Source organism: Pagrus major, chromosome 2 (genome assembly GCF_040436345.1).
Source record: "Pagrus major chromosome 2, Pma_NU_1.0".
NCBI classification, from domain to species: domain Eukaryota; kingdom Metazoa; phylum Chordata; class Actinopteri; order Spariformes; family Sparidae; genus Pagrus; species Pagrus major.
In genome coordinates, this window is record NC_133216.1 from 16,239,495 (window position 1) to 16,261,359 (window position 21,865).

Below are 21,865 nucleotides of genomic sequence, written 5' to 3' on the forward strand. Positions count from 1 at the left end.
TCCTTTCAGGCGGCGAAATGTGGAGCTGGAAGACAGGACAGAGTGAATATACTAAATCATACTTATAACACCAGCTTTATCCTTCATGTTATTCTATATGGCACATTCATGCATCCTCCTCCTTATCATCATCCTCACATCTTCCCTCTGACATTCAGCACACAATTATGGCTTACGGTGGGCAGGGTGACGGTTTGGAGGTTCCCTGTTGACAGAATGAGCCTTCAGGACAAATCAGACAGTCTTCTCTGTGTCTGTTCCCCATTTGGATGCTGTAGGTGCCTGCAGGGCAGGGAAACTGGGTGCCATATGCAGTCCCTGGTGATGCAACATCGAAAAAGTTATATCCACATGAATGACTCATGATATCAGCTCTAGGAGAGAGAAAAAAAATCTTATCTCATGAAATCGATTTCACACGGAGAGCTGTGTTTAGGCCTGAACAGTTTGCAAAGAAAACATTTAAATACTTTAAAGATACTTTTGTATGTACGATTTTTGACATCTTAAAGCAACATTATGTAACTTTTAAAGTAATTCTGGAGAACGATAGCTGATTGTTGAGTCTTCTCCCAGATCATCATATACCAATGCTTTGAGTTAATGGTTTGTGTCCGCCAAAGACCAAATTCGGTATTTGACTTTGATTGGTATTTGATGGCCATGAGACTGGTGTACCCCGCCACTCGCCATATGTTAGCTTGGGTCGACTTCAGCCCCCTGCGACCCTGCAAAGGATAAGTGGGTTATGGCTGATGGATGGATGGATGGATGGATGGATGGATGGATGGATGGATGGACTGAAAGAGACTCAACAATCATTCATCTTTCTACAAAAAGATACATAGTGTTGCTTTAATTACAAGACTACATATTAATTTAGTTTGGAAACTAGCCACAGTATTTTAACATTCATGTCACACTCATGTACCTTCAGGACAGTAGTGTCCAGAGCTGCAACGACCTGACGGAGCTCCAGACCCAGCCAAACAGTACCAGCCCTGTGGGCACGGACGACACTCTCTTTCAGCTTCCAATCCACTTTGACCACTCCATGTCCCCACAGGACACTTGTACTGGGTGGGGAACATAGTTCCAGGTGGACAATAATGCCCTGCAAAGCAGGAGAGTGGTGGTCTCTGGATACCACCAGTTCCTGATAAAAGATAAAAGATGTAGGCATTAAGGTGGGAAAACAAGCCGCAAGCTAATGATTTTATTGGTGATGTTGACACAATCAAATATGACTATATGTTTAACCAGATACCTCATAGTGATCATTTATTCTAATCATTGTTCATTTTATTTCTCTACAGCAGTCAAGTAAGTACAAAAATGTGTATAATATACAATAATGCACCCTTTAAGTCTAGGAAAACACACATTGAAGCTATATCAATATGTTAACTCATATCAAAAAATATATATTATACTGATAAATCACCAGGCTCTATTTCACATGAACAACTTGAATAATTCTGTCTTATATTACGAAATGTCAAACAGAGTCTTTTGAAGGTTGACTAAATGTGTCTATGTGAGAAAGATAAATGTCACCTCGAAGACAGGCATATCGTGCGGGGCACTGCTGACACTGTGAGCGGTCAGTGAGGTCAGTACGATTGCTCAGTGTCCCCGGTGGGCAGGCATTGGTCGGCGCGTTGGGTTTGGAGGAACCAGGGGGACACACAAACCTGTTAAGATTCAGGCAGATTGGTCAAAATGTGAGATTAACTGGACAGGCAGGATTAAAACACAAGTTTACAGTATCAACAAAGCATGTGGCTGAGGAGAATCTGAAGAGGTCACTCACCCTTGCATGCAGTCCACATCGGGGGCTCTCAGAGCTACCTGTGTGCAGGCCTTCCCTGCATAGCACTCCCTGCAATCAGCCAACTCGTCCTGACCCTCTAAGGGGTTAAAGGAGCCTGGTGGACAAGGGACAGGGTCGCTTGTCCCCTCAGGACAGTAAAAACCTGCCGGGCATTTGAGACAGTCCTTCACACCTGGAGGGAACAGTTACAAATGAACGTATGTTTAGAATATTATTAGGTTTGTCTTTTAGATTCATTTTAATGCAATATATTGGAGTTTTATGATCCACCTGTGTTTTATAGTCCATGCTCATGTAGCACATAGTCAGGTTTCCTTTGACAGACAGTCATTTTTTTTTTCAGACTGCATGCACAGCTCCAGCTTACCATCGACGGTTGTTCTTTCTTGCTAAAAACCTGTCCTTGCCCTCTTGGCATCCATCTGTTGCAATTTCTCATCCATATATTCCAGTTCTTCATGGGAACAGCACTCATATCTTTATATAACCATTGCATTTTGCCATGATAGACTGCTATAGAGCCATAATACTTCAAGCTGAGCTGCGGAGGGACTGTGGGGCTGTTCACAAATAACAATTCCACTTAGAAATAAATGGCAAGCCTGAGCTGTATGCTTGGTATGCTGGGGAAAAAAAATCAATGACTGTGAATATGAAATATGACTGAATAAATGGGGAACATAAAAAAGTAATAATACGGCATATAAGCTCACTTATTGCTCCTTGATGAGGGGTGAAGGTGCCTCTAGGACAGATCACTTCTTCCAAGCCAGCAGGACAGTATCTCCCCCGAGCACAGGGCAAGCCAGGCCCAGATGAGCCTGACACACACACACACACACACACACACACACACATATGCATTACATAGAAAAATGAAAAAAGAGTGGGCACAGTGCAGTGACATTTCACCATAAAATCTATCTTCTGCTGTGACACACAGTATTGAATTCAGCGTATTAGTGCTAAGACTTACCTGCAGGACAGAAGCGTCCTTCTCTACATCTCTTACAGGCTGCCCTACTTGTCTGACCCAGTTGTTCCCCCGCTGTACCAGCAGGGCAAGGTGACCCATGAGGGGTGGCGGTGCCCTCCTCACAGTAATAGCCCTGTGGGCAAAGGAACTGGGAGGTGGGTCTCTGTGAGCTTCCTTCCAGACAGTAAAACCCTTGAGAGAAGAATTTATAGATAAGTTCAAAAAGACGTTTTTATTTCCACAGGATAAAGTATTTATAGTATAGACATCAGTAACATTAGCCTGTAACCGAGATAATGTAATGCGTATACAGTACATACTGATATGAATATAAATATTATAGTCTTTCGACATGAAACTGAAAGGAGGTTTTCAAAACTCTACCAGCAGGACAGATTGTGCAGTCTCTCAGCCTCTGCAGACCTTCCTTCGAGCCATAGGTCCCTGCAGGGCAGGGTACAGCTACACCTCCCACACAGTAATGACCTGAGGTGAACAAAAACATGTACAGATACACATTAGGCGTCTTACAGAAGGAAAGGCAATATAAATGGCAGTATGCAGTGATAAATACTAACCTATTGGACAGACCACACATGCTAACTCCTCCCTCGTGTCTCTGTATGTTCCTGGTCGACAGGTGATCATTTGACTGGACCTGTGGACCGGCTGGCTCCAGCGGGGGACCACAGCTCCCTCACACAGCAAAGACGTATCGTTACAGCTACGGCAGGAAGTCTGTCCTGGTGTGGAAGAGCGACCGGGAGGACAGGGGAGAGGCTGTGACATCCCACTGTCTGGACAGTAACTTCCTATGGCAGACAAAGGACACATTAACAGATTTACTTCAAGTCTTCTCACTTATCAAACACAATTGAGAGGAGATTAGATATGTTAATGGTCTTTTTTTACTGAACTACCTGCTGGACACTGAAGACACTTGATAGTACACACAGTGGAGTAGAAGCCCGGGAGGCAGTCATTACACACAGTGTGATCTACGTTGGGCTCCTGGCCAGGCCCACACTATGAGGCATATATAAGAGATGAACAAAGGAGCAAGGAGAAAAAGCATATGATTTAATTCCAATGTTTAGGCAGACTCAACCAGCAATTTATGTGTTTTTATGCATACTTTCATTTCCTTATGTAACCCTGTGATGTATAATGAAAAAAGGAATCACCTTGGCACCGTAATTACCTTGATTTTTCTCTCTCGGATACAACACATTTTGGAGGAAGGACATTGAAATAGTCTACTGTGACAGACCCTTTTCACGGCAGGAAAAGGGACTAATAACATTAATTATGTCTGCATTCTGTTTAGGTGAGCTCGCTCTAGGGCTCTGGTATCACTGACATGGCTTACTGGGACACTGGAACAGAGCTAAGTTTTTGGTCAAGCATGTGCTTTTCCTGCTTTTACAAATTATAATATATTTGTAGTAAAAAGGGTCCCTGGTTACCTTAAAAGGAAATCCAGAGGTGCAGACAGAATCTGCAGGGCAGGTCAGACACTGTAGGACCCCCTCAGGAGAATGTTGTCCTGGAGGGCACAAAGATAGGGTCCCATTGGCTGGATCACACGTGATTCCTGCAGGACACAGCCTGCAGTCCACTCTGTCCTCTGAATTGATCAGACCTGGAAAACAAGGCTGCAATGAACAGTAATGAGTAAAAAAAAAGACAGTAACATGACAACAATATTTTCTGCCACACAGCATCAAGCAGAATTGAGTAAAGCTTCTTCACGTTATGACTTGTCGGACACAGGTGTAACTAATCATTAATCGCTGCACTGTGATGCAATAATAGCTGGAGCAGTGTGCTAATTATTGTCATTAGTTCCACATGTGCTTTTTCTACTGTGGCAAGTCAAATGTTTGTTGTGACGAAGGTCTTGATCCTGATTCATTGCTAAAAAGACTATAAAGTCTTAAGTTCAGGAGCCACTGTGTTGTATATTGATTGTTTGTTACACACAGCTGTCTCTTACCTTGCAGTCACGGCTACTGCTTTTCCCGGTGTAGAGGTTAAATGTTCCTGCTGGACATCTATGAGGTGCAGAATCATTGCCAGGGCAACTATATAACAGAAATGCATCAGTTTAACATCTGTAACCAATTTTTATTTTTTTAAGTTTATATAAAATTCTTACATGCAATGTCCCAAAGAAAAAATCTATGTATTCAGTTCATAGTAAAAGTTTACAGATGAGTCATTTTGAAGATAGTTGATGACTTACAAATGACCGGACGGACACTCTAAACAAAGCTGGTGGGAGAAGTATTTTCCTCCTGGACACTGATCAACGCCTGTCTCTTCACTGCTGTCTGCACTCCCTTCAGATGATTCTTAAATTCATAGATTAACATCAGGTCAGTGTTTGACTGGTTGTGTCTTAAATAAGCTTAATTTGTTACATATACTGCATTAAAAAATATGTCTTTAAACAGTCCTTGGTCTTACCTGAGGCCAGTCCAGATTGTGTCAGCAGCAGAAATATCCAAGAAACTGAAAAACACAACAGTTTCCATCGCATTATTTTCCATGAGCACATCATCACTGAATCTCTAATCCAATCTACACTGCTCCTTTTTTGTGTAATTTCATTTAAGACTGTTTGGTCCGAGCCTACATGACTAATAGTTCAAAGGCATGAAAGTGAGAGGCCCTCAGTCACTGAAAGTGAAACATGAGCACGAAATGTGATTCCCATGTGATTGCTCTTGCTGACGACGGGGCGCAATGATGTTCTGTAACTGTACCTTCCACTTTTATAATGCATGAGCATGTGCTAAAGCTAACCTAGATATTGTCTCTGTTAGTGGATCGCTTCAATTATTGATGCTACCTGTGTAATTCATTTAAAGGTTATAGAGAGAATAAAATATGGGGATGATATGAAGAATCAGACAGATTTTTGGAAACAATCAAATTAATCCAGTGCTAACGCTGAATGCTTTGTCAGAAAAAATCCATTTTGTCTTCAAAGGGTGAGAATTTAAAAATAAATTATTCAGTTTTAGTTCAAATGAATGTCAGACACATCCTCTGTTCAAGCGGAGAGTGAGCTGCAACAATGCAGCTGCAGATATATGTGCAAACCACATCATCATGTACTATATCTTTTTTTCCAAGACAGCTTTGCAATATTAATACATAAGTAAACTGTTTGCAGGAAGTCAGGTGCAATGAGTGAAAAGTGGAAAAATTATTTTTACACACATACTCTGAAATCATTCGCATACCACTTCCTGTGCCCTAACCCTAGGGTTTGTGCAGATGTGTGGGTACTTCAGCATTTTTCTGCAGATGCAAACATCACTAGACTACGAAAGCACAAGACATTCGACTGCATGTTTTAAAGCAGCAGGAATCAGAAAACAGGGGACAACAATGATGATCTCAGTCCACTTCACATTGCTCATTTTTTGGGTGACACAAGGTAGAGTAAATATACTCTTGGAGTATATTACATGCACTCATCTATTAAGGCTGATGTAATATGATGTTTTTTCCATGAGGTAGATAATATTTTTCCTCTCTTTGCAGATTTTGTGAGCTGTGTTAATATGAAGGTGCCTTTTGATATCATGACTGTAGCATTAGGGGACTCTCTTACGTTGAACTGCACCTACAATTGCTCCACTGGATTTGTTCGTGGATTTTGGAGCAAAGCCTCGGAAATCTCTGGCTGTCGTGGGATAAACGGAAAAAAATGCACCTTTTGCACAGCGTCTCTTCATCTCTCAAATGTGACCACTGAAGATCTGAAGAACTACACCTGCTACACAGAAGCTACAGATGATGTTAAACTTCCAAAGAAAACCGAGCGTATTGTTTTCTTGCAACTTCCAGGTAGATAAATATCATTACATGAAAATAAATATAAGATATATCTTGTTTGTGGCAATCTTTATGGAGGCACCAAGTAAACAAATGTCGTGTAGCCGACAGTAGATTTCATTTCGATGTTTGTTGGCTGTTTTCAGGCCAAACACGTGCCCCAAACTGGACCGTTTCCCCAAAGACTGAAAATGGTGAGGACCATGTATGCTCAGAAAAATACAAAATATATATTCCACAATTGTAAATATACATTTCTTTTACACAGTACTTTTATTTATGCATACTGTGTTCTACATTTCTCAGCATCTCTTCCCGCTAAGCCAAAATATTCAAGTGGAGGTGAGATGGCACTTGAATTAAGCATAATATGTGAATATATTTCCAATGATTATCTAATTCTATGTGTGGAACTAAAATTTAAAAGTTGTCCATGCAATCCAACTTTATACTGTTGTGTCTGTGTTATCAGCAGAATTGACTGGAATTAAGGTTTTAGCAGCAGTCACCGTCGCTGTGGCCACGGTGCTCACAGCATTGGCTGTTTTTCTGTGTCTGAACCGAAACAAACAGAGCTGGAATTGTAAAGGTGATATTTCAATACAAACATAGACTTGTTGTTAAAATTGAGAATTTCTGAAAAAAATAATACACACTATCTCTGTATAATTGCGTTAATTATGTCATACATTCCAGGGGAGCCAGTTGTGTCCAGGTCAGCGTGAGTACAATTTAATTTAAAAACAACTATTTGGCTGAATCTGTGTTCAAACACCTTTAAAAATATATGACTTTGCAGAAATTATTTATAAGTTAATTTCTTTATCTACCACTGTTTCAGATCACCTCTGCCTCCTCATTCTGTCCACTCACCGGTGAACGGTAAACAGTTTAAAATATAAAATAAAATAGAGTGCAAGAATTTTAGCATCCGAATGCAGCCCTGCCATTCATACCTGTCATCTTCCCCAGGGCTACTGTCAACACAAAGTGACAGGGTGACTCTGAGGATTCCTACACCAGGTAAGATGATCTATGGATCAGCAGTCTCACCACTCTTGTTTCCAAAGTGACACAGCACCGCTGTCAACAATGCAAAGTCTGACAATTACTGATATATTGAATCATTTCTTTGGTTTAGATAACGAGAGCGACACCGAGGTTCCTTATGCTGACATAATGATCACCGTCCGCGGCATCAGCACACCAGAGCTCAGTCAGGTCGGCTATACTCCTGGGGATCAAAAAGAGGTGAGGGGCGAGACTTTTGGAGTTTTATGTATTTTATAAGCATGTAATTGTATAAATAAACAGTCAGTTGCCATATTATAAGGTATGTATGTCCTCTAGCACAGATTTAATAGTAGTATCAGTATACTCACTACAATGCACTACAAATCAACAGCACCATCCTAGAAATAACCATGAACTTGAATCAACACCTCTCTAAAACAGTCATAATCTTCATGCAGCGGCGGAGAGAGTACTGAAAATCTGTACGCAAGTACGAGTATAGTTACATTACTGAAATATTACTCAATTACAAGTAAAACTAGTGGTGTTGAAATAATTGTTAAGTAAAAAAGTACAAAGTATTCTTCTTAGACACTACTCAGAGTATTTATACTTTTTAACCACTGATTTTTGATGCATTATCAATATATCAGGCGTTCAATCCAAGGGGTGTCATGGTCACCTTTCCACATCTGGGCCTGCTGCACAGTTTTGTTTTTGTTGTCAATATGTCAGGGTTTTCACTGGCCTGTTTGTGATCAGATAGCTTCATTGGCTACAAAAATGCAGCTGAAAGGTTTGGATATTAATTCAAAATTGTCGTACTCTAATTGCTCTTCACATATATTTTATATAATTCACTTGTATCAGATACTCTATTGTATCTACATCTATTGCAAGTCTGTCCATCCTGGGAGAGGGATGCCTCCTCTGAGGCTCTTCCTGAGGTTTCTTCAATATGTTTTTCCCTTCTGAAGGGTTTTTTCTTTTCGAATATGGCAATTTTTTCCTCACTCTTATCGAGGCTCTAAGGACAGAGGATGTCGTTGACTGTACAGATTGTAAAGCTCACTGAGGCAGTGTGATTGTGATTTTGGGCGATGTAAATAAAACTGCTTTGATCTGATTTGATCAATATGACTTTAAAAGTGACTGAGAAGATAACACGGTGTAATGCATGCTTAAGTTTGAGTAAAATTGCAGACTTGAAAAAAAAAAACTTAAAAAAAGGACAAGTACCCAAAAAATGACTTAATTTCGGAAATCTGAATTGCCGTAATTAGTTATTTCCACCCCCAGTTAATGCAGAGGTGTTGGGTTAGACTGTCTTATTTATTTATTTTAAACTAAATGTATATTGTGTTTACATTTTTCCAAGTTAGCTTACCTTATTATTGTTGTTGTTGTTATTTTAATGTACACATCTGCAGACTGCATAATGAATATGTAAACCTATACCACATTGGGTAACACTTTTACAATCAAGGCACACATTGTTTTGTAGTAAAACAACTGGTTACCTAGAGTAAATGCGTTGCTGATGCTTTCAAACACACCACACAATGCAACCAGATTTATGTATTTTAACACACTAGGGGAGGGCCAGGTTTGCTAGTTATTTTTCACAGCTAATAATGTGTGTTTTGTTTCCCCCTCTGCTTCTCCTCCAGTGGTGGGGAGATGAATCCAGGTCTCATCTGCATGCCTCACGGTCAGCTGACAGGCTGCATGTCCCCCACCCCAGAGAGGTCAGCCGCAAGATGAGCACCAACTCTGAGTATGCAGTCATCACATATGCCTGACTGAGGTCGCTGCTGCTGGAGGAGGAGGAGGAGAACGCACGTCTGAATTTATGCTTTACACGCTAATACACCTTAACTGTATGTAATTGTAATGCTTTTTATACTTAGGCTACTTATCAAATATGTTCTGTGTTGTGTTTTGTGTTTATAACGAACCCTCATTATTACAAATAAAGCTTCTGTCTTGTGAGTTTTATGATGTTTGAGCCTTGTCAGTGTCCGTAGTTAGAACCGTTGCCTAGGAACAGCTATCAACAAGTGGCTAGCTAGCTAGCTGTAGCATTCAAAACTAAAGGTGGATACGAACTGCAATTAATTCAGGTAACAGTGTGACTAATAACTTGTGCTTTGATATTTTCTTAATCTTTGTGAACATACATATTAAGCAGTTTAATTGTTTTGAGACGACAACCTCGCTGCTTAACTACAAATGTTAAATTAACGTTAGCTTGTCTGTATAAAGTGCCCAGTGTTAGCTAGCGTTCCTCCACTTCTGTGCAACACATCGGGAAGAAAGTACAATACAAAGCAAAAAACTTCGACTTCTCCTGGTCAGATATCCCCCGCTGTCAGTGAAGATATCTAAAAAAAAATGTCAGTGCCTTTCTCCAACACTCACCTGCGGGTCCCGCGAGGTTTTGGTACCATCCTAGAGGGTCTGGCCCGAGAAGTCCTGCGAGACCAGCCTGAAGACATCCCTGAATATGCTGCACTGTACTTCGATGCTCTTCTCAAACAAAGAGAAGGTAACTGCGACTTTGTATGCTGTAAAGTGAGACTAAAGCCATTAAATGCTGTCAAGTAATATTAATGATTTTCTTTTCTAATTGTGCTTGTAGATAGTGGCATGGACCCTGCTGAGTGGGCTGCTAAACTGGAAGATAGATTCTACAACAACCATGCATTCAAGGCTACTGGGGTACTAAGTCAACCTTACTTTAGAGACCACTGCTCACCAGTTTTTTCAGTGTGTCTCTACTCATTTACCATGACACCTTTGTTGTTGTTTCCCCCCCAACAGGCTAGTCCTGAAAAAGAGCCTGCAGCAGAGGTGACCATTTCCAAGTGAGTCTCAACGTATGAACTATTAACAGCCAGGATGATGGACAAGAGGCAGAGAATAGTTCAGGGACAAGTGAAGAAGAAATGAGAATAAAATATTATTTGTTCTATATTACTAAAAGTTTTCAATATAGAGTCGTTGTGTGAGGTATTCTGTTGACGCCGTTGTTGTTTTTGGCCCTGATTAGGAAAATTAAGAAAAGTTTGAGCGCATAGCTGCAATTATCATACAGCACAGTCACTCAACAACTACAAATGCAGTGGGGCTTGGACAGACAGTACACGCATTGTCCCAACCTCATTGAAAGGGTCATTTTTAAAATCATTAGACCTTTTATTAAAAAATAAATCAATTGTATAGAGTTACAGGGACATTGCACATTAAGAACATTTCTGTAAAAATGCAGGTTTAGCCATCCTAGCTAATTTTCAAATGCAGTCCTTGGCCAGGTGTAATGGCAGCTACAATAGACACATTAAAATGACTTAAAGTGGAACAGCAATACTGTTCATTAGCAAAGCACATACAAAACACTTTAAAGCAAGCACAATGATACATAAAACAAAGTGTGACTAATTTACAGGAGCTCAGTGATGAAAGCACTTTCAAGTTTGCAGTGTCACGGGTGAGAAGAAAAGGCGAGACTGAAGAGCTACAGGAAGACAGTCACAGGTTTCAGATGAGTGCCATAAAGGCGTTATGACATTGTTTTGTTTGGCATCACTTAAGTCACAATAACCCCCTCAATTTTCCCATCGTCATAACAAATGTTTCTCATCTCAAGTTGTTCATTTTGATGTTCTGTTTTAGAGAAAAATCAAATGAGTCCCAAACTGGAGATGAATCGAGTCATTCAGCAGAAGCCTCAAATCTTTCCACCACACAACCTAATGTCTCTGAAGAGGTTGATTTAACTGAAAGCACAGGAGAAGAAGATGAAAAACATGATATTACAGAGGAACATGTTATTTCAACGGAAAAAGGACTTTCAGAAGAGGAATCAGTCAAAAGGCTCCGAGCTGCAGATGCACAGTCAGATGAACTGAGTGGGACAGAAGAGGAGGACGACCCGACAACATTGGATCAAGTTGGCAGGGCAGCTAGTGAAAAATATAGCAGCCCCACTGACTCGTCTTCGTTCGGAGGGATTTCAAACGTAGATGTGTGTGCTCAGGAGTTAAGAATGGGGGAAGATGAGGGAGGTGATAGACAAGAGACCGCAGCTGAAGATAAAGAGATCGTAGACTCGGAAGAAGAGGAAAAAACGGAAGCTGAAGAACCAGTGGAGGTCTATCCGTATTCTGGGCTAGCTGATGTAGATGTGTGTGCTGCAGAGCTTGTAGGAGCAGAGAGGACAGTGGAAGGAGCCACTGCTGAAGATAATACACTTGTTATTGAAGAGGAAAGCTCAAAACCCCAACCTGAAGAAACTGTTGTGCAAGACAATCAACAAGTAGCAGAAGACCAGGCAGAAAAAGCAAAGGAGGAGGAAGGAACAGAGACTGAGACTCCTTCTGGGGGAGCACATGAAAGTTTAACTCATATAGAGGGTGATTTAGACAGTAATGTAATACCAAAGGAGGATTCATTGGTTGAGATAAGCTTTGAAGATGTTCCAGAGGCTCAGCAGAATAAAGAAGTTGGGGAGAAACAGCCAGAGGTCTTAAACACTAATATATTGGAAATGCTACAGGAGGAAGAATCTGAGGAAGTGAGTGCAGCAGCAACAGACCAAAATATATCAGGTACACAAGACCATGATGAACCTGAAATGGTGGGAGCTGAAAAGGATCTTAACCCTGAAGGTGAGGAAATGAAAAGTCAACACGAGGCATCTGATATAGTGAAGGAGAAGGTGGACACCACTGACTCTAATTTAAATGATAGTAAGGATGATGAGAAGGGAGAAGGTGTTAAAACCATCGACTCGTCACATCAGCCCACCAGCGAGGCAGAAGCAGAGAGCCCGGAGCATGAAACTGATCTTAAAAATGAAGAAACCCAGAAGATAAGTGAAGACGAATTTCACCAGAATGAGTCGAACGACCCTGACGTTAAAGAAGAAGACACAACAGACACAAAGGGAGGAAACGAAGAGGAGGACATGCGTACAGAAGGCCACGGTGAGGTGGAGGACCAAGAGATAAATGATGGTGGTGCAGGAAATCACTTGTCAGAAGTAACCCAGACAAATATATCAACTGCTGCAATGGAGGCAGAGAGTGAAACTCTAGAGCAACTACCAGAGGAGAACGAGGAGAGTCAGAGAACACTTGTGGAGTCACAGCCAGAGGATGCAGAGGGAGAAAAACAGGTCACTTCAAAGGAGAGAACATCAGAAGCAGAGGGACTTGTGGAAGAGGGAAAGATTGATTCTGCAATACAAGAAAAGAGTGATGCAATGTGTGAAGAGAGCAGCATCAGCCACACTCAGAGTGCAGATCGGCTGGCTGATGACCACCAAGGAGAGGAAACTCAGCTTGGTTCTGAAGAGGACACCACCGAGCCTGAAGGCCACAGTGGTGACAAGGTAAAGGTTTATGCTTCCTCTCAAAATAGGCAATATATACCGTATTTCACACATTTGTGTACGCCTTAACATAGTAAATGAAAAATTTTACCCAAAAGTCACACTTGAGTTAAATGAAATAGAATTGTACTTAAAAGTCTTAAAGCATCAGATATTAAATATATCATGTATCAAAAGTAATTTTATGACAACAAATGTACTTAAAGGGGCACTATGTAGTTTTGGAGAAGAAATTCAAACTCAGATTTTTGATATTTACAATATTAATGAGGTAATAATACAAACTCAGAAATATTTTGGTCCCCAGAACACTGTTTAAAGCTAGAAAGGTGGCAGGGTCCGCCAAATACAAACAAAGTAAAACAGTATGAAACTGTTTTGCCCTATAAGGTCAGTTTGTTTATTCAGTTGATTCAGTAATGAATTGTTTATTTAGTTTGTTTAGGGATTAAAAAAAAACAACATATTTACATGTATGTGCTGTATTCTATGGGTCAACCAATTATCACCCTGGCCGATTATCGTACCCAATCTTCAGCATTTCTGACTATCGGAAACAGTGTGTTTCTGTTTATTTATTTATTTTTTATCCAATTGCCATAAAAATAAATATGAAAACTAGAATGGCACTCAGCAGAGCGCATGCCTCCACCAATGACCAACAGTCCCCTTTAATCCAATCAAGCCTAATCCAGTATCAAATAAAACATATTAAAATCTGCTTGATCTGGATTTTTATTTGGATCTGCATCAAATTATACTCAATCATAGATACCAGCCTCCTAAATGCACAGACCTATTTTTATATCAAGATCCATGCATTATTCCCTGAGTAAATAACGAAAATGTAGAAAACTTTCTCAATGTTAGAGAAAGTGAGGAAAAAAAAATCTGGATCTGTTCCTTTATTGGACCCAAACCAAAAGTTAATGAGGTCTATTCTGGGCCAAGAACCCATCCTCCATCCAAGTTTTGTGGAAATCCGTTGAGTGGGTTTTGTGTGAGCCTGCTGACCAACCAACCATCAAATGGAAACGGTTGAAAACATAACCTCCTTGGCAGAGGTAGTGGAGTAAAAGTATATTTCCTCCAAAATGTAGTGAAGTGGAAGTATAGAGCAGAAAATGTGCATACTGAATTATAGTAGAAGTACCTCAAAACTGTACAGCACTTGAGTAAATGTACTTAGTTACGTTCTATCACTGCATCTCGTCCACTTTTATCAACAGGCTGAGGATAAATGTTCCCTTTCAGACAGATGCGTCTTTAGCTTGGCTGCAGTCTGCTGCTCTGCTCCCTTTCCTGTCTCAGGTAGCCTATATAAATAAACCCCTTCAAGGACGAGTCTGATCAACAGTGGCCCTCACTTTTTTCCCCTCCTGGACTCTCTAGGGGTAGGTGATTGAAAATATCTCCAAAATAGTTCATTTCCTGGATGATGTATGGCACACGGTCACTCTGACAAACTTTGAATGTCACCTAGAGGGTCACAATCCAAATCTTCCTCTCTCAAATGTGCCGAGATTTCCGTCTGAGCGTTCACCCTAATAATCTGTGTCTTTGTTCATACGCTGGCATGTTCAAGTTGCTGTTTGAGGACTTCTCTCTGCCGCCTTGCTCATGAAACTGTAATACCGTGGCTTTGCCAGATCGACTCTCCTCGTGGGAGCCACCACAGCCCCCACAGATTGAAGCCTGATTCTGCCATCTATCATCATAAAAGACAGACTGAACAATTCGTCTTGTGAATTAGGCCTTTAACATTTTTACTGCTGTCACAGTTAGCCCCGTCTGATTCGTCTGGACCAACAGGGCTCCAAACACGCGGGGCGGGAGTGTAGGAAGGGGTACTAAGAATGTTACCATGGTAACCCCTCACCATCCTGCTCTCTCTTAGTGTCGTCATGGAATTAATAGGAGATGGTGATGCTGATAGTTGCTATGCACCATCTGTATTAGTAATCTACATTTAATAGCAGCCCCTGACTGACTGATTGAACAGTAAAACATCACTTTCTGTTTCTTCACATTTTGCCTGCTTGGAGGCAGAATTTTAGTAAATCTACCACAACTGTACAATACAGTATATAGGCCATCTTTTTGACAGTGACCTAGCTGCAGAAGCTCAGCAGACGTCTAGTTTTTATTTCAATTTTCCTGCTTTTAACTCACTGTTTACAAGTATCTACCACAATATTCCTATGCTCTAATCATCTTACGAAAGTAAACAATGTGTTAGACACACTAATGATCAGGCTAATATGAGCAGGCTTACTATATCATGATTGATTGCTGAAAATGTAATCACAGTGGCTATCATTCAGGGAATTAATTGATAAAACAAGTGAAACCAGGCGTGAGGCTAATTGAACGTACTGTTTGAATAGGTGGTGAGCGAAGCAGCAGGAAGAGCGTTAATGTCAGCGATATAACTCAGATAAATGGACGCTTTCTGTTTCTCTCCCTCTCCGTCTTGTCTCTGAGGCTGGCAGAGGAGTGTGGGCGGCCATACCAGCTGGGATCAGAGGGATGGAGAGGGCTGTTAGCTCACTCTGCCTCTAATAAATTTATAACACCTCCTAGTGTAAAACAGCCCAAGATGCTTACACAGTTTTATTTTCACGCAATTAGCGGAATTTGAAAGTCAGCAGTTTTTATTGTTTTGCGGCCATATGGCTTTACGTAGTATTTCTGTGTCGGTCATCTGTTATTCGTGTGAGTTTTGTTGTTTCTTTTTATTAGTAACACTGCAACTTGTGGATTTTTATGATGCTTGGTGCTATGGCAGTTACTTTAATTTACATCCAGACCGTGTAGCCCATCATTTTTACTTGTTTCAAACTTTAACTGGCACACTATACTCTCTATTCAGCCCTATTTAAGTTACTACCTAAGCGTTTCGGCGAAACTCAGTGACTGTCTGTTAAAGGTCTGCAGCAGTAATGTGAACACAGTAGGTCAGCAGCCTTAATGAGAGTGAAAAGATGGAACACATGCTGTCATGTTTGTAGGAGGTCTCTCTTTCCCTCCCTCCCTCTTTCTCTCTTCCCCCCTCTCCGACTGTATGTCTCTCTCTCCCTCTCTCTCCCTCTCTCCCTCACTCTGTGCGTGAGCGGGTGTTACTGAACATACAGTGATTGTTAGTAAGAGCCAGTGAGGCATCTGTATTATACCGGAGACTCATTTAAAGAGAGCTTTTGCTTGGGTCCACATAGAAACCAAGGCGCACAAGTCATACTAGGTCAGCCCACCTGAAGACTGAAGTCACCTCTGAGTGAGACATGGACTGTCACAATGTGAGTAGAAGCTTCAGATTAACTTTTTGAATAGATTTGGGTTTTTTTTTACTTGATCAGTGTAGTAGGTAAATGCAAATACAGTTTATTGAGTGAGACAGTTTGATAGTTTATATTGGTATTTACTAGTGTTTGGTTGTTGTCAAATTGCTTACTGGCATGTGTGTGTTATTGTGTTTGTCCTTTTACTAGAGTGAAATATATTCTGTTAATCATTAAGATAATTATGACTCACAATTGATAATTCTTTTTAGCCCCAAGGGCAACTAATTTAACACAGCTGTCAAGCTTTTTTCATCATAAATGGATAATATTGATTAAGATTTGCATCAGAATATTTCAAAAGAATTCATGTCAGATTAAGTCTAAGGACCCTAAGGCAATAAAAAACAGTGAGACCCCTGGGGAGGTGTGTAGCCAGCAAAAATTCAGTGCATCAGTCAATCATCTCTGCTGCTGCGAGAGAGCTGGATTTTTGGCTGCTCAGTGAGCAGTCAGACAGGGAGGCTAATGAATGCTGGCTGAACAGGTGGGTGGTCACACTCCTACACTGGAGGGGTTTCACTGGAGACATGATGCACTGATTCTCACCAAGGTAGTGGGATGACAGTGGGCTCGTTCTGTGGGCTGCCTTTGTATGAAACGTCAATCTGTTATCCATAAGCAAAGCACGGGGTGTAGCTGCTATGTGTTTCGCCACAGCATCTGAATTGGTGTTTACATAACTCGTCGACAGCCTTGGCGCTTTTCCACTGACACTTTATGACAAGCCAGAATTTCTCTTCCGCCCACCCCCAGTTTCCTTTGGGACAGTGGATGCTGTACTTTCAGGCACTGACTGAGCTGCTGGTGTTGACGACAGCAGCTTTTTTTTTTCGCTGGGTCATCCGTTTTCAACCCAGGGTGCAGAGCAAGAAGTTATTTTCCCCTAAACCTAACACATTTCTAACCATACCGTCATAAATGGATCATCAAACCTGTTTCTTACCAAGTTTACGCTGTCTAATGAACAATGATCTTATTATCATCGACCATAGTTCGGTTTGTCTGCTAAATATGCAGTTTCATGGCTTTTTCTAAAACCTTTTCCATGGTAGCAAGAGTAGACGGTGATAATTCATTAGAAACTAGGCTGACTCAGACATGTTTTTGCCAGCAGTGTATTATTCAGTAAGTGACAAGAGGAGATGGGGAGAGAAAAAGGAGGCAATGTGGGTTATTGACCTCCTGAGAGCCCTATTGAAGTCATGTAACAAGGGGAGCCACTCAGCAATAAGCACACATCATTTACTGTTTAAAAGATAGTGTTGTTGCACATAAAAATGTGCTGTCGCAATTTATTGAAGGTTAGATTCTCCCACCGATGTCATCCAGATGTGATCACGTAATATGCCACCGTTCTGTGATAAACTACCACTTTTTGGTCCTCTCAGCAGGAGGACTGCAGCCGGCCCCAGGAGGAGGAGGACATCATGGACATCCCCCTGGACGACCCAGAGGCCAACAGGGCTGCTGCCAAGATCCAGGCTGGCTTCCGTGGCCACATGACCCGTAAGAAGATGAAGCCGGAGGACAAAGCAGAAGGGGAGGAGGTGAGCAGCACTGGGGATGTGCTCAACGGCAGCCAGGGGGACACAGGTCAGTGGTGTAGAACCATGAGGGTAAGAGTAGGTCACATAATGCCGTTAAAGAGGGCATTATGGAAAAGAGGCTCCCATCAGAAGGTAACAAAAAGGTAAGTGATGGAGAGCATATACTTATGAGAAAGAAAATTTTAGGCATAAGGCAGTAAAATAAGTCATCATAGTTTGATGTTTTAAGGATGTCCTGCATGTTATTGGTTGAGCATTAGTCTTTGGTTTCCATTTTAAGATGTTAGAGGTAACATTGTGTGACTATTACCTTTTCTCAGAGTCAAACACTTGAGCATTACAGCGAACACAATCTGATTAACCATTTTACACACTAGGAAAAGAAACCATTTAAAAGCTATACATAATTGAATACACCTATTAGAGCCCCTTATGGGTTCTCCCAAGTGTGATTAATGCAACACATAACTGAGTGACTCATTTAATTACCCCATAGGGTCTCCAGCAACAGATGATTGAATCTTTCAATTATTTTTTTTTTTCCGTTACAGGAATTATAAATGAATCTGCTTGTAGATGTGCAGTTAAGTCGCTCAAGTTTTTTACCTGGAAAATGTCAAGATACTTTCTCACAGAGTGTGCCTGTTTTTATTCTACACAGCCGGGGGGGAGGAACCCGCTGTTTCAACACGAGCAAAGGTTGCATTTAGGTTTGATTTTACGCTCAACAAACCAAATTTAAACCTCTCTGAAAATGACGACGCATAAAGAAAACGAGTATGAAATCGTTTCATATTTTACTTGGAACACCACGTATTCTCATCAGATATCCACACAGGTAAAAATGTTAACCCTTCTCCTGTTAGACCAAGCAGCCTTTTCTTCGGGGATGAGGCTCACACAAGGGATGGTCGTCAATGATTCTCCCTAACCCAGTTGCTGGCTGCCTTGCATCCTCATGTAGGAGATGTATTTATAGCTCCAGGTGCATTAGGTACAATATGCTTCAGAGGGCCAGGCAGAATTAATGGACCTGTCGGGCTGGAACAGAGCATTACAAGCACCTCCCGTTGGGGGAGACCCCCTTTTCACAGTAGAATTGGGTTTTTGAGCTCATCTGCCAACTTCTCAGCACTGCAAAGTGCTTTAAAACTTAGAAATGAAATCGTAGAGACAGATGATATTTACATAATACAGCAAGTTTCACCTCCTTTGAAAATTAATTCTCCGTATCAAGTTTTCTTCAAATGTGTTTTTAAAATAGGTCCGCCCACATGTAACCTTGCAGTTTGTGACTATTCATTGGAGTCAGTTCACCTTGGCGACAGGAGAGTACACAGAAACTGTTCTTTCCAGGCTCTGCAGTGCTTAACTACGCCTTGCCTATTTCTGTTTTTAGAGACAGGAGGATCGGGGGCAGTAGAGAGAGACGACACATCTGTGCCAGAGCAGTGACGCCCCCCTGTCCTGACCTGGATGAAGAGAAAGAGGGGAAGAAGCAAGGTAGCGAGAGATGGCTGGCATAAGCCGGCTGGGCTGGCTTTCAGGCACACCTTTTTACCCCAGGAGTCATTTTCTTTTTCTCAACACAAATTAGCAGTAGAAAATGAACCGACAGTTTTGAGGGTGTGTTTTGTGAATTTTGTGAACTTTAACACTCCTTCTCTGCTCCTCCAGCAGTACGGATGTCTTTGACCCAGAATTTGCAACTCACTGCATGTACTTGTGAAACTTCTGGTAGTGTGCTAGTTTTTAGATGATGATCTGTGAATGTGAAAATGAATGTCCTCTAAATGCTAAACAGGGCTTATTTTGGATGGATCCGTTCATACCATCTGTGTATAAACCTTGTATGCATCAGCATTAGACTTTGCGTGATTAGTGGCTTCAATTATTTGTCGTTTTGCATTGTTTTCTGGTGTGCTTGTATCTTGACTATTATTTATCTATTTGACTTGCTTACAAAACGGATTAAAACATCAAAAACAAGAGAAGTAGCTATGTATGTTCTATTTATTCTAAGTTACATCATTCAGATTGCAATTGCCTTGATTATCTTTTTTGATCACATGATAAGTAAGTTTTCACATTTTCAAGCATTTTCTATAAATCTGATCTTCCAGAACAGTAAGCATGCAGTAACTACACTTCTTTTTTTTCCCAGATGCATTTGGTACAGCTTTACCTAAACAGACACTGGTTCAATATGTTCTGTTGTTGTGTTGGTGGGTTTGACTTGTTAAATCAGGTGTGTGAAATTCCTTTGTCAAAGCCTTCATGCTTTCAATTTAACTGAATAGTACATTGCTGAACTTTGCTGTAGAATCATGGCATTACACTAATAAATCCACCTCAAATATACGGTGAAATGTCTGTATTACACTTCATTAATTCAAGATCAAGTTTCAAACAGGACCTCTTATGTCATCTGTCACCTCCATCTTTCTTCTGAGTGCTAAAGTCGAGATTTTTGTACAGCATCACAGCAGCCAAAGCTGCTCATTTTTCTTTTGTCACTGCCACATAAGCGGGTCTGCTAATTGGAGGGAGCAGTTTCCATGAAGCTGCAACAGTGTTTTGTCTCCCGTGTGGCGCTCTTGCACAAGGAATCACATGAATAATTCATCACATGAAACCGCACTACTCATATTTACAACTACCAGTTACACTAGACAAATTAATTGGGTTTTTACCAATAATAGCTATTAGAGAGGGCAATTTAAATAATTACATACGCAGGATGAATTGAACTATCAAATGTTTTTTATCCTGTCAACAAGTGCATTGCCATAAACACGGACAACACTGACTGATGCATGTACCGGCCGGATATTTTGGGCCACCTTTATTGCAACAAGGCTGTTTAAGTCACAAAAGAACAGCGCAATTTTTGCTTCATTTGCCCAGGCAGTCTTGTTCGCTTTATGAGAAACAGGCTCGAGCATCTTCAGTCTCCCAATGCTCCCACTCAGCCCACCTACACACATCTGAGCCACACAGCACTCTGCACAAACTCAGACTGCACATGCATCACACACAGGAAAAACACAACCCATACTTCAGCATGCAGATCCCACTCAAGTCACTCACTGTCACATGCACAGACACACACACGCGGTTTGCTGGCTGTGTCACCAGCTGTAGAGATAGGACAACCAACACCAGCCTTAGTCTCTGTGGTTTTGCAGAGCCAGAGTGCATAGCACTTCCTTCTCAGGCTGACGTTCCTCCTCCGCCGCGCTCTCATAAATATCCTCCATGGGTTTTATAAGGACCTATTCTCTTTTCTCCTACTCAGTCCCAGAGGTGCCATGGCCACGTTCTCCTGTCTCTTTAATGACTGTGGGTGAACAATCAATAATCTGCACACCTCCAAACATAGCACAACACCCACTTGGTGCTGTAGATTGAATTCTGAGAGTGAGGGAAAAAGACATGTTTTCAGAAAAAAAACAAAAAAACATGAAACTCGAGCTGGATGGGGTCTTGATAAATCCTCGAGAGTGTCATGTCAGCACGTTTGCATCCTTGAACTTGCCACGGTGAAGCAGAGAATACTAACTCCGTCGATTTTACAACTTGTTAAAGTGGAACGTGGATTATTTTAGGAGTAGATCATATGAGAGATCTGCTTGGTTGGTTTGTTCTCTGCCTCAGACAGCTTGTCAGTGAGAGAAAAAAAATCTTTGTGGTCTCCTGGGTGATAATTAGAGATGAAAAAGCCAGGATGAACAGCAGGGGGCGCAATTATCTGCTTTCCAGTGGTTATGCCACTGGCCTGGCCATCTTAGGAGATGCAGTGCCCTTAATACTAAGTAGGTTACACAACTAAGCAGCAACGACAGGGTATAAATGAAAGGCACATCCGCATAAATAACATCTGATGGATTATTATACATTTTGTCACAT

At 41.2% G+C, this 21,865-nt stretch overlaps 1 protein-coding gene across 2 annotated transcripts; it reads left to right on the forward strand.

Moving 5' to 3' along the window:
• The first annotated feature begins 10,065 nt into the window (after positions 1 to 10,065).
• On the forward strand, positions 10,066 to 20,148 carry nrgnb (neurogranin (protein kinase C substrate, RC3) b). Of its 2 annotated transcripts, none has more exons than XM_073490752.1 (6): positions 10,066 to 10,221; positions 10,315 to 10,394; positions 10,497 to 10,540; positions 11,349 to 13,068; positions 17,798 to 17,956; positions 19,356 to 20,148. In XM_073490752.1, the coding sequence occupies exons 1-6, from the start codon at positions 10,068 to 10,070 to the stop codon at positions 19,377 to 19,379; spliced, it is 2,181 nt and encodes a 726-aa protein (XP_073346853.1). In that variant the 5' UTR covers positions 10,066 to 10,067; the 3' UTR covers positions 19,380 to 20,148. The 2 variants fall into 2 exon arrangements, with proteins under 2 accessions (XP_073346853.1, XP_073346863.1); XM_073490762.1 differs by having other exon boundaries at positions 17,801 to 17,956.
• The last annotated feature ends 1,717 nt before the right edge of the window (positions 20,149 to 21,865 follow it).

Bases quoted from the DNA above. Each gene is read 5' to 3' on its own strand.
- nrgnb (XM_073490752.1), top strand. From the start codon at position 10,068: ATGTCAGTGCCTTTCTCCAACACTCACCTGCGGGTCCCGCGAGGTTTT. The intron at 10,222-10,314 runs GTAACTGCGACT...TTGTGCTTGTAG, and splicing joins TCTTCTCAAACAAAGAGAAG to ATAGTGGCATGGACCCTGCT. The intron at 10,541-11,348 runs GTGAGTCTCAAC...GTTCTGTTTTAG, and splicing joins GCAGAGGTGACCATTTCCAA to AGAAAAATCAAATGAGTCCC.